This window comes from Phascolarctos cinereus, unplaced genomic scaffold (genome assembly GCF_003287225.1).
Source record: "Phascolarctos cinereus isolate Bilbo 61053 unplaced genomic scaffold, phaCin_HiC Scaffold_4;HRSCAF=312, whole genome shotgun sequence".
NCBI classification, from domain to species: domain Eukaryota; kingdom Metazoa; phylum Chordata; class Mammalia; order Diprotodontia; family Phascolarctidae; genus Phascolarctos; species Phascolarctos cinereus.
Window position 1 is genome coordinate 247885322 of NW_027555847.1, and position 13399 is coordinate 247898720.

Genomic DNA, 13399 nt, shown 5'->3' on the forward strand with positions numbered 1-13399 from the left:
TCAATGTCAAGAGCAAATTTCTGAGACAAGCTTGCCCCTCCTCTAGGACTGTGAGGGGAAATTCCTGTTCAGGTTAAAGGGTTGGGACCAATCTCTGAGGATCCTTCCTTCCTACGGTGAGAGTCTGTGACAGTGAGATCAAGTCCTGACCCCATGCAAAACCGCATGCAAAGGCCAGAGTGTATCTGTGACCCAAAGAGCTAACTCTCAAAAATACATATATATTGTTATTGTTTTCTTTTGTTTTTTCATCACCTATATTTCTCTATCACCTGTGTCTCTCTGAGAACCATCCCTTATAATGCGGAATTAGAAAAGAGAAAAAAATAACAGTTAATCAAAACCAACCAAGACGAGGAAAGAAGTCTGAATGCAATGTACCACACCCATAGTTCTGACAACCTCTGCAAAAAAGTGGAGAGAGTGGCTTTCCAATATCTCTTATTTGGGGCCAAGGTTAGCATTTAATTTTGAATCTTTCATTACTTTTTCCATTTACGTTGTTGTAGCATACATTCTAAAGAGGGAGAGGACAAATGCATGTAAAATATATAGCATATATAATGTGAATAAGTACAAATATATGCAAAGTAGTTAAATCCAAGGTAGTTTGGGAACTTCGGCACTAACAGTTAAGGGAATCAAGACCGACTTCATGCAGAGGAAAGTGCTTGAACTTCCTCTTAAAGGAAGTGGGGGTCTCTAATTGACTTAGTTGAGAAGAGGGTAAATACTTTCTAGACTTGTGGGTCAGACAACCAGTACAAAGGCAGGAAGATAAGACATGGAGTGTGTTGTGTGAGGAACAATAAAAAGTCCAGTTGGGCCATATCTCAGAGTGTAGGAAGGTGATAAATGTCCACTGAGGCTAGAGTTTATATTTTATCCTATAGGCAATGGAAAACCACTGGAGCTGGTTGAGTAGGGAGTCAAATAGTTAAGTCTTTGTTTAAGGAAATTACTTGGGCAGCAGGTGTGGAAGATGGACTGGAATGGGGAGAGGCCTGAGGCTCTTATAATAATCTAGGTGAGAGGTGATGAGAATCTGAACAAAGGTTGGTAGTTGTGTGAGTGAGAAAATGGGTCCCACTTAAGAGATACGAATGTAAAAATGGCATGATTTCACAACTTACTGGATAGAGTGAAAGAGAGTGAAAAGTGGAGGATAATGCTGAAATTACAAACCTATGAGACCAGAAGGATAGTGGTGCCTTTGACAGAAAGAAGGGAAATTTGGAAAAGTGGAAAAGACATGTTGAGTTTAAGATATCTCTGGGACAACTGATTTGAAATGTCCATTCAGCAATTAGTTACTCATGACTGGAATTTAGGGTAGAAACTGGGACTGGATATATAGACCTTGAACTCATCTGCATAGAAATGATAATTAAACTCCTATGAGCTGAAGACACAACAAGTAGAAACTATTGAAAACTAATTTATAACTTCAGTAAAGTTGCAGGCTTTCAAATAAATTCATAGAAATCAAGAGCATTTCTATATAGGGGGGAAAATCCAGAAAGCAATAATAGAGAAGTCTCATTCAAAATGATTACAAAATTTAAATATCTGGAAGTCATTCTACCCAATACTTCTATGAATACAATTACAAAACAAACACTCCTTAAAAAAATAAAGATCAACTGAAATAGTAGGAAGGATATTCTATATTCATAGCTGGACCATACCAATATAATAAAAATTATAATAATACCAAAATTAATTTCAAAATTTAGTGTTATACCAATCAGCTGTCAGGATTAGCTGTTGTGAATTTATGGTATGGACTCACATCTCTGAACCTCTGCTACTCTCATCTTGCAATGTCTGAGGCTCTCTGTTAAAGGGAAGAAGATACAAATAGGAGGCAGCTCCATCCCAGCAAAAGCTAGGAAGACATACCCATTGCCCTTACACATTCTTTCCTAGTGGGCTGATAGGTGATTATAAAACCCAGGTTTTATAACCTCTGTTACAGGAAAAATATGTCCTCTTTGAGTTCCTGTGGTAGGTTACTGCTGTTGAATAAATCTACCACAATGAAGAAATCATAGAAATAAAAACCTAGTTTTTAATTATGCATAAGCATGGGTTCAGGTAGTAGAAAAATAACCCTGAACCCAGACTAGAATTTCTGACAAGCCTTTCTAGAGAAAATTATATCAAAGAGACAGAAATAACTTTTTAACACATAAAAATGTTTATAGCATCTTATGCGATAGGGATCACACAGGCCTAGTTAAATAGATTCATTATCTCATGCTTCCTTCAATTAAAGTTAAAAACAAATTAGTAAACAGACTAAGTTACTGATTTAAAACACTGAGTTTGCAAAATTCTACATTTATTTACAGAACTATAAAGCTGCATTTTAAAGAAGTCATAATGGGCTAGTTGAGGGGGAGGGATTTATTTACAGGTCACAAAGATAGCCAAAGGTTCAGCATCAGGGAAATTCTTCCACAAATAGCTAGGAGAATCCTTCCACAAATAAAATCCTTTGGGAGTTTTTAAAGATGCTGTATTCCCCTCTTCCTGTCTTTAGTTTCTTATCTCAAAAATATCAAAAGTCTTCCCTTAATACTATCATTCTGTGAGTCAGGTTTTAGCCAAGTGAGGCTAATATTAACAGGAAATAGGTTTCACTTAGCCACATAGTCCAGGAGGAAAATGAAAAACTATCATCACACCTCCAAAAAATAAATAACCTGAAAAGAGGTCTTTCCTTGACAAGAATTGCTAGAAAAATTGTAAAGCAGTTTGACGGAAATTGATTTAGAATAATTCAGTTATTTTAAGGGAAATTCAGTTGTAGGGTTTGGCCCATGTGACAGTCAGTAAACAAGTATTTATTAAGTGTTTACTATGTAACAGGCAAGGTGCTAAGTGCTGGAGCTATAAAGAAAAGCAAACATACCTGCCCTCAAGCAGCTTACATTCTAGTGTAGATAAATTGATAAACAGAAGATACACACAGAGTAGATATAAGATAACATTAGAGGTGAAGGCTTTTCTAGAAGATGGGGGGACCTGGAAAGACCTCCTGCAGAAGGTGGGATTTGCACTACGATAAGAGGTGGGGGTAAGGAGGCAGGACATTTCACTTCCATGTGGTACTGTACCACTATGAATAGAGACCCTGGGATACCAGAGAAGCAGATTGTAATGGCCACTGTTTACAGTAAGGAGGGTGAGGAAGTAGAGCTAGGGAGGAGCTTATCTGGGGTGTACCATCAGGTAGCTTCCTATTTTGATGATGTACTAATCAGCTGTTTCTATGCCGCTGAAAGAATGCAAACGCTTTCAGTAAAGGAAACTCTGAGAAGCCTGCTGGAGAGATTTACTTTGCCCCTAAAACTTCACCAGCTAGCAGGTAGCTTATTTATTCTACCACCTATAACATCATTGAAAACCAAGGTAAGAGACTTGTCTAGAAGCTAGTAAGCCGAGAGAGGGAAACGATATATATCCTTTGGGATGGAAGATGCCACCAACTTATAGGTAAACTGAGGCCCAGAGAGGGGAAGTGACACCCCAGGTCACAAAATTGGTGCCTCTGTTCAGCTAGGAACTGAGGAAAAGATAAGTATAAATGCTTAAATGTATCTGTGAACTCATCAGTGTGGACTTTCCTTTTAACAGCGCACATGGCAGCCTGTTCACACTTGTCCATCCTGTGTGACTGGACCATATCTTCCTATGATTTCATTACAGTAGGCCAACCCAATATTCTGGAGGAGAGGGTGTAATTCCTCCATTTTTCTGGTTATCTGAGGATGTTTAATAGAGCACTTTGGTTTGCTCACCTTGTACCCATCATATTTTTCTTTTCTCTTTTTTAAAGAATAAGTTATCTCTGTTGTCATATATTTTAAGGAATCTTGAATAATTTTGACTTGTGGATAGGAGACACTTTTTTGGAATACAGCCTTAAAGGCCATGCTTTGTTTTACTGAATCAAATGCCTTTTTTTGTGGGTTCCTTTTATTTTTTTAATTATTTTTTGAACACTTAAAATTTTGTTTGCATTCCAAATTCTCTCCTTCCAGCCCCTCCCTCACCCATTGAGAAGGCAAGTAATATGATATCAATTATACATGTGAGCAAAAAAAAAAAACAAGAAAAATAAAGGTGAAAAATTATGCCTCAGTTCGCACTCAGTTTATCAGTTCTCTCTCTGGAGGTGAATAACATGTTTCATCATGAGCCCTTTGGAATTATCTTGAATCATTGTATTGCTGAGAATAGCTAAGTTGTTTACAATTGATCATGGTACAAAATTGCTGTTACTGTGTGTACCATGTTCTCCTGGTTCTGCTCTCTTTACTTTGTATCAGTTCATATAAGTCTTCCCAGGTTTTTCTGAAACCATCTTACTTGTCATTTCTTATAACACAATAGTATTCCATCATAATCATATACCACAATTTGTATAGCCATTCCCCAACTAATGGACACCCCTCAGTTTCCATGTCTTTGCCACCGTGAAAACAACTGCTACAAATATTTTTGTGCACGTGCATCCTTTTGATTTCTTTGGGATACAGACCGAATAGTAGTATTCCTGGGTCAAAGGATATGTGGTTTTATAGCCCTTTGGGGATAATTACAAATTGTTCTCCAGAATGGTTGGACCATTTCACAGCTCCACTAACAGTGTATCAATGTCTCTATTTTTCCACATTCCCTCCAGCTTTTGTCATTTTCCTTTTCTGTCATATGAGCCAATCTGATAGGTGTGAGGTGTTACTTCAGAGTTGCATTTTAATAAAATGCTTTTTTTTTTTGTAATCAACAAAATAAGTACAGTGGGATCTTGAATTCCATCTATTTTCCCATCAATTTTGTGATGGTAACAATGTGATCATGCTATTTGCAAAAGCCTGACCTAGGTGTATAAATGATTCTCATTAAAGTTTCATATAAGAGAAAGTAGACATATAGGCCAATAGTTTTTCTGTATTAATAAAGTAGTTTTATTTTTTTCAATCCCTTTGGTAACTTTCTCTCTTTAAAGTACTTTGTAAGTCAATCCTTGATACCTTGATAATCATGTTGCCTCTAGCATGGATATTTTGCTTGTATACTTGGTCTAATCCAGGTGCTTTTCCTGTTTTGTTCTCTTTACTGACATTTCTACCTCTTCTATAAGTACATCTGGTATTGTAACCTTAGGGACCAAGTATGGTAGCTTTACTGTCATTATTATAAGATCATTGGTCTAGAGCTGGAAGGGAAGTCAGAGACCATCTGGTCCAAGTCTTACATTACACAGATGAAAGAACTGAGGCCCACTTGGGCAAGTTAAGTGCCCAAGGTCACAGACAATAAGCATCTGAGGCCAAAAGTATGAGATTTGAACCCAGGTCAGTGCTTTTCAGTATAACATGCTGCCTATAGAAAACAGCTTGTTAGTCATGGCTTTACAGATCTTTTCCATTTTTCTTTGGTTTATTGTGCTTCCATTTTCACCCCTGAATGCATGCTTGAAAGATTTTTGATTAGTTGGGACTCTTGCCAGGCTTTCTTCAGACTGGCTTAAGTGTAAATACTGCTGTTAAGTGAAACTGTATACTTTACATTTGCTGTTGAAATTATCCCAGAATGTCTTCCCCATTATCCCCATGCCCATATAAATGATCTACAAACAAAACACAAGAATCACCCTTTTAAATCAGCCCCAAGTTTCCTTTCTTCTGCCAGTCATAGTTTGAAGAAAACCAGGGCTTCCTTCTCTGATTTCAATATTGAAGGTCAGTTAATAATAACTTGGTATGAATCGAGCATCCAGGAATTTGTCCAAACCTTTTTTGAACTACATCTTACTGGCCAATCAGTGGGCAGAAGGGAACAGCATAGATTCTGATAGCTCCAGGCACACTGAGGGGTTAGTTTCCTTCTTACTGACTCCTAATATCTTTCCTCAGACATCATCTCATCTCATCCAAAAATCACACTTTTGTCCACATGGATTCTGGAAAGCCTTTGTTAATCCATGGGAACAGATATATCTCTCTCTTCTCCCTCTCACAGAAATGCTACAATTTGTAATAAAGTTACAGGCTTTTTTAGTGTTTTACTACAAAATATGTTGACCACATACCATCCCAGCAAAGATTGCCAGTAAAGAGATCTTAAGACTTTTAGAGCTTTGTTGGAAATGGGCTTGTTTGATCTCATTTTACAGAAGAGGAACCTGAGAAGTCTAGGACAAAGACCCAGAAGAAGAGTATACATGCTAACACTATGTAAGAAGAAATGTGAGATTAATTGGATTAAAAAAGAATCCTTATGGTACCCTGAATAAAAAAAAAATTGTTTATTATTTTATGTCTTGGAGGTGATCAATTCAAATGTAAATAGACTTGAGATAAATTTAATTAGTTACATTGATAATTTTTTTTAACATTTTAAAAAATAATAACTAACATTTATATAGCACCTGCTATGTGCTAGGACTGTGCTAAGAGCTTTATAATGATCTTATTTTGAAAGAAAAGAATCCTTTGCAAAAACCAACCCATTCCCTTCTAATATTTTCATTAAGCATGATTTTTTTTTCAGGTATACTCTTGACAAACATGCAGATTATTATCATAAAGATTTTATTTAAAAAAAAAAGGAAGGAAGGTTATGACTTCCTGCCAATTGATGTTTTTCAGTCACTTTTTGGGGGCATTACCACCATCTGTGATTTTTTTTCCCCATTCTTTTGGTATCTTCCCCTCCTGAAACACCTAGTCAAGTTATTCCATCACTGCTTTCAAGATCATACTGCTTCAAGCCTTTTTCCTTCTTGTGTCTGGTCCAGCATAAGTATCATTCTTCCTCCTTCACATGTGGGTTAGAATGTGGTGCCTCCTCTGCCATTGCTGATGAATATGTTGTTCTAGAAGCTGATGAGAATATCTTTTATGTGCTGGGGTTGGCACCAAGCACATGTCCCTAGGGACCCCAAACCCCTATTCAAAGAGATCCTGGGCCTTAGGGAGCCAGCACAGGGGACCTGGGCCCAAGGAATCGCCTTTATCGGAGATTCCTGGCCTCTAGGTTCCTGAAGCCCTTAAGTGCTGTTTCTTTAAACATCCAGAGTCGTTTCCCTTTTTGTCTGTACATATCAAAAGTAAGTGGGGTTGGAGGGTGCCCATTTGGGAATTTGAACTGGAGTTTTAATTTGAGGTCTTCACCACCTTGTGACCTTGGAAAAAGCCCTCTCTCTGGAATCAGGGGACCCACGTTCAAATCCCCACCCGGGTCCTTACTGCCCGTGGAACCCCGGTCAAGTCATTTAACTCACTTCGCGAAGGCTTGCTCAGTTTTCTCATCTGTAAAAGGGGACTGGGCTAGCTTCCCAGTAAAAGCCCCTAGGGCTCCACATGCTTAGCTGAGCCGCTCCCCAGGGGCGCCAGGCTCGCTAGGAGCAGGCTCGGCCCAGGACAAAGCTCATTTCCTGGCCAAGCTACTCGGCTCCAGGGTACGAGGCCCTGGGGACCTTGGGAAAGTCATTTCTCGGCCCCACGTCTCAGTTTCCTCATCTGTTAAACAAGGAAAAGTAGATGGCCTCTAAGGTCGCTTCCCGTTCAGGGTCTACGACCCTAGAACCTCTGAACCTCAGTTTCTTCCGCTGTAAAAGGAGGGCCCGGGCTTCCTCAGCCATGTGGTCCTTTGCAGCTCTAGACGGACCTTTGTGAATGAAGCCTGGAAGAAGCACTTATAACTTGGGGAGCATGGGGCAGGGGAGAGAAATGACTAGCGGTCCGGGCGTTAGGGGTGCAGCCCCTGGTCCGGGGCGAGGCCTCTCCTTCAGTGTCATTTCCACGGAAAATCGCGCGTGTTTGTGCGCACCCAAATAAACGTCAGCCAACGTGAACACCAGCTTTCCTCCTTATAGGCGGATGGTCACTGCCCCCCAGCCCAGCGTCCTCTGCAGTCAGAGCCCCGGGTTCAAGTCCCACCTCTGACGTGTAAAACCTCTTCGACCTTCCCCGGCGCTGAGCCCCCCGCGGCTGCCCTCCCCACCTCCGGGACAACAATCTAGCGCTCCCAGCTTCCTCGTTCCTCCCCGCGCCGGGCCTGCGCGGGTTAAGGGGGCGGCACGAGGCCCGGGGGGGCGGGGTAGTCCGGCCGGGCCTGCCCCCCGGCTCCTCGCCGGCCCCGCCCCGCGGCCGCCCCACCCCAGGAACCGTCTCCAGCCTAGGGGAAGCAGCAGCCGCCGCGGCAGCAGCCATGGCCGCCACCGGGGTGCTGCCCTTCATTCGGGGCGTGGACCTCAGTGGGAACGACTTTAAGGTAGGTTTGGGGTGGGGGCGAGGGGGCCGACGGCCCCCCAGCCCGGCCCGCCCCCCAGCTGCACTCCCGGATGTCAGCCTAGCCCCCCGGCTCCGGGGGGCTGTTTCCAGGCTCCCCATAGACCTGGCCCCCTCCTCCCTACCCCCGGGCCCCCCATCTAGGACCGGGAGTGGGTGTATTTCTCTAGGTGCCGGCCAGACCAGTGGGAGAACTGCCGGTTTCCTATGTCTCTGCCTACCTCCCTGCGGCGGTGCGGATACTCCGTACCCGAAAGGTCCCAGGATCGTAGATTTGGGGGTTCAGGGCACCTTGGAGTGTCCAAACCCCATGCGTTACAAATGAGGAAACTGAGGCCTAGGGAGAGGCTTAGGTGACTTGCCCCTGAGTCACACAGGCAGCAAGTGATAGAGCTAGAATCGAGCCCGGGACCTCTGGCTTCAGATTGGGTACATTTTCCACTGAACCGCCCAGTTTTGAGTGACCCTGCCTCCCCTCACCCAAAGATGAGCGGGTGCTCAAGAGCCTCTTAGACCTGCTCCACAAGGCCGGTCATTTAGGGCGGGCACCACCCAATGGGAAGCACCCAGGCTGAAGTCTGAAACATCCGAGCTGGAAGAATCTGAAGAGATAAAAGGGGAACGGGACTGGTCTTCCTGGAGTGAGTGAGCTGGTGGGCTTAGACAGACTAGAATCCAAAACTCTAGACTTCCCAGCTCAGGGCTAAATCCCACTGCTCAGTTATGTTCCGTCAAGAGGATGGTCTATGCCTTCTTCCTGACTCTCATTCAGCCAGCCCCCTGCTGCCCAGGCTCCCTCCGGTTCTGCTTAACTAACCTCACTTGTTAAGGGTTCTTTTAAGTGGGACCCCCTTAGACCTTTTGTCCTGTTTCAGGAGTCCTGAGTCCTCACCCCCAACCAAGAGACCAAGTGGCCTTTGGAGGACACTTCTCACCATCATCTCTACTTAGGAATCATAAGATTTTAAAATTAGCCCAGGCTTTTAGTTCAGCTGCATCATCTCTCCTAGGAGAAAAATCAGTTTGTCAGGTGTCGACTCAGACTCCCAACACTGTGCTTTTGGATGCAGATTTTTAAAAATGAAACAATTCCTACTCAAGGAACTTAATCTGTGGCTCTTGAGGGAAAGCCAAGAAGACAGTAGCCTGGATAACCAGTTAGAACATAAGCTGTCTAAGGGCAGAGAGGTTTCAGTTTTGCTTGCCTGGCACACAGATGCTTGACATTCTGGCTGGTCAGTTGATTAATCAGAGCTTAAAGTGGGGAGAAATAGGTCTGGTCAACAAAGGGGCTTGGGGGTGTCATTGTATGTGGAGAGACTTGTTTGTACTCACTGGGCCTCAATCATTTCCTCCTCTGTGGGTCAGAGGGGTTCTGAGGTCTGTTCTATCCCTGGTATTCTGTGGTTCAATCTTTGCACAGACACATTTTTCTCTTTCCTCCTTGAAATAATCACCTGTCAGCCTGCTAGGGAGGAACGTGTAAGAGTCACCTTAGAGGCCTTCCAGCCTCGAAGTACAATGATCTCTGTTCCTGGGATGTTGAGGATTAAAATATTGATATGACTCACAGTTGGGACCTAGTGATGCATCTTTACCCCTTGTCCTGAGATTTGAGGGACTTGAAGGATATATGTGTGTGTATGTGTGTGTATGTATGTATGTATGAGTCTCCAGATCTGTGTGTATGGGTCTGGGGGGTTGGTCTGGGATCTTTGAATATTGTGTCATGTTCTTTTCTGAGAGGACCAGAGCACGAGCTAAGCCTCAGCTAAGCCTCAGAGGGTAGCTGAAAAAAATGTGCCTTTCTTAGAAATTGACTCAAGATCTAACCTCCTTGGTGTGTGGAATTTCCAACAGCAGAGGGCTAGGTCTCTAGAGGCCCTGAAGGTTCAGTGATACAGGGACAGGAGCAGAGGAATGTCTATAAGGACCTCTCAGAGTCCTTTCTTTCCCAGAGAGGTGAAGACTTCAAAAGTGTTCGTGGTTTCTGTTTTTTAAATGTTAAGTCTGGCTTTCCAGATGTGAAAGGCAGTGGGGTGGCATGGTGGAGAGAACACTAAATGTGGAGTCAAAGGTTTGGGGTTTGAATCTTGGCTCTGCTACTGACATTGGGCAAATCAGTTAACCTCTCTAGGCCTCAGTTTCCTCAACTTTAAAATGAGGGGAGTGGATTAAATTGACCCCTGAGATTGTTTCAAGAGCCATCAGAGGTGCTGGGAAGACCCACTCATACCGGAAGTGCCACCATAAGCCAAAGAGTCAGTATTAGATTAGGAGCTCCTAGAGGGCAGGAAATGTCTTTTTCCTCTTTTTGTATCCGCAGCACTTAGCACAGTGCCTGGCAAATAGTAGGCTCTTTCTCTCCCCCACCCCATTTTCCCCTATGATTTTCTTTTTATTTTTCTCAATTACATGTAAACAAAAAATTTTAACATTCATTTAAAAAATTTTTTGAGTTCCAAATTTACCCCTACCTCCCTTCCCCTCTCCTTGAGAAGACAAGCAATTTAATATAGATTATACATGGGCAGTTATGCAAAATATTTAGCCCTATTGCAAAAGAAAACACAGACCAAAAAAACATAAATAGTGAAGAAAGTAAAAAAGGTATACTTCCATCTGCATTCAGACTCTTATCAGTTCTTTTTCTGGAAGAGAGTAGCATTTTTCATTGGAAGTCCTTTGGAATACTTCAGCTCTTAATTGTTAATTGATATTTGTTTGCATACTGACTCCCCGTTTAGATTGTAAGCACCTTGAGGGCAGGGACTATTTTTTTTGCCTCTTTTTGTAGCCCCAGCTCTAAGCACAATGTCTGGCACATCTTTCTTTTGTTGTTCAGTCATGTCTGATTCTTCATTACCCCATTTGGGGTTTTCTTGACAAAGGTACTAGAGTGAATTTTGCCATTTCTTTCTCCAGCTCATTTTACAGATGAGGAAACTGAGGCAGAGTTAAGTGGCTTGCCCAGGGTCACCCAGCTTAGTAAGTGTCTGAGGCTGCTTTTGAATTCAGGAAGATGAGTCTTCCTGACTCCAGGCCCAGCACTCTATCCGATGTGCCACCTAGCTGCTCTACTAGCACATAGTAGGTGCTTAGTAAATGTTTATTGACTGACTGTTGAAATGAGAAGAGTAATGGATTGACATCCTAATTTGGGTTTCTATTCTGTGTTCAGTCTCTAGTTCTGACTTGGCTACTTACTAGCCATGTGACCCTGGGCAAGTCACTTAGCCTCAGTCTCTGTTGTATGGTCATAATCTAATAAGGAGAGGCAGCATGGGTTAGTGGGCTGGCCTGGAAGCTAAAAAAAAAGGGCCAGTCCTAGAGTCAGAAAGACCTGTATTGGAGTGCTACCTTTGACCCCTGTTAGCCTTGTGACCTTTGGGTATTTAATAAAGTTAATGCCTCAGCTTCCTGACCACTCTCTAACATCATAATTACCAGTGAGTTTCCTCTGTATCAGTGGAGGGAGTTTGCATATTGATGAAGTCATAGGCCTGGACCATTCTCCAAAACAAAACAGCCTGCTTATGTATGTGATGCTTTAAAGTTTACAGAGCCTTTATGTACATTATCTCATCCAGCAATCTTGTGAGAAGTAGGTCCAATTTTACTGGGGTTCAGAGAAGTTTAAATGACTTGCTCATGGTCGTGGCAGGATTTGCATCCAGGCTTTTCTGACCCCAAGACTAGCACTCCATCCAGTGGGGTACACAACCTCTCACATGATGGGGCTGGACCCGATTGTCTCCCAGGCTTCATCTAGCTGTAACCTTGTGATCTTACTAGAACTCCCACAGTCACTGCCCCGTTTCCCTCTCGTAGCTGGTGACAACTGGAGCTGGCCAGTAGAGTTTAAGTGCTACTCTGTCTCACAGGTAGGATTGAGGTTTAGGCTGAAGGGGTCTTAGGAATCATTTAGTCCAACCCCATGTAATTTATAGCTGAGGAAAGAAAGCCCAGAGAAGTTTTATTGTATTTAGCCCAGGGAGGGCAGTGGATAGAGCCTTGGGCCTGGAGTCAGGAAGGCCTGAGATAAAATTCAACCTCAGACACTTCTTGGCTGTGTGACACTGCGCAAATCACTTAATCGCTCTTTGCCTCAGTTTCCTCAACTGTAAAACGAGAATTATAATGGCAACTCACTCACAGGGTTGTTGTCAGGATCAATGGAGCTAATTTTCCTAAAAAGTGCTTAGCACTGTACCTGGCACACAGTTTTGTTGTTGTTTAGTTGTGTCCAACTCTTTGTGATCCTGTGGCCCATAGCACGTCAGTACTATCCATGGACTTTTCGTGGCAGAGATCCTGGAGTGGTTGGCCATTTCCTTCTCCAGTGGATTAAGGCAAACAGAGGTTAAGTGACTTGCCCAGGGTCACACAGCTAGTGAGTGTCTGAGGCCAGATTTGAACTCAGGTCTTCCTGACTCCAGACTCAACACTCTATCCACTGAACCCCCTAGCCACCTCCATTTAATGTTTGTTATTGTTGTTTGGTCATTTCAGTTGTGTCTGACTCTTCCGTGATCCCAGTTGGGGTTTTCTTGGCAAAGATACTGGAGTGGTTTGCCATTTCTTTCTCCACTGGCACATAATTAGGCGCTGTGTGTGTGTGTGTGCTTGTCCCCTAATGGTGTCATTACACAAGCAGAGAGCCAGGATCTGAATTCAGATCCTCAGACTAAATCCAGCATCTTTTTCACTCTACCAGTGATGGTTGCCTCAATCTCTGTCTCTTCATACAGTTTCCCTCTCTACAGAGCTGTAGTGGTTTTTCCTCCTTCCCTGCTCCCCATTCCTCCATCCCAGCCCAACCCAGTTTTGACCCCTTGTATTAGCAGCAGTTGTTCGCTTCAGAGCATGGGAGTACAGGTCAGCTTTAGAGAGCTGGGAGCTATCTGCGCTCCTCTGAGTCTCCTATCAGGTGGGGGAGTGACTGAATCACAGGGGAGGAATGTGAAGGCAGTGGAAAGGACTCTCTGTGCCTCTCTGAGGCCTCTGCTCCCTCTTACATGAGGGGACTGTTGGCTGGCATCATCAGGGGTGCATGGAGGACTTAGCCAACAGCCGCAGTGTGGCCCTGTGTT

At 43.2% G+C, this 13399-nt stretch overlaps 1 protein-coding gene and 1 long non-coding RNA gene across 2 annotated transcripts in view; one reads left to right on the forward strand and one right to left on the reverse strand.

The window, feature by feature from the left end:
• Nucleotides 1-6588: 6588 nt before the first annotated feature.
• On the reverse strand, nt 6589-8093 carry LOC144456880 (uncharacterized). Its single transcript, XR_013486071.1, has 2 exons — nt 7298-8093; nt 6589-6896 (listed from the first exon to the last, which is right to left on the reverse strand). It is a non-coding gene; the product is annotated as an uncharacterized LOC144456880 (long non-coding RNA).
• A 71-nt stretch (nt 8094-8164) lies between these two features.
• The window catches only part of FLII (FLII actin remodeling protein), a 44040-nt gene continuing 38805 nt past the window's right edge, over nt 8165-13399 (forward strand). Inside the window, exon 1 of the mRNA XM_020967401.2 lies at nt 8165-8289. Within this exon, the coding sequence (XP_020823060.1) occupies nt 8227-8289 (63 nt within the window). The 5' untranslated portion in view covers nt 8165-8226. The remainder of the gene's footprint in view (nt 8290-13399) is intronic.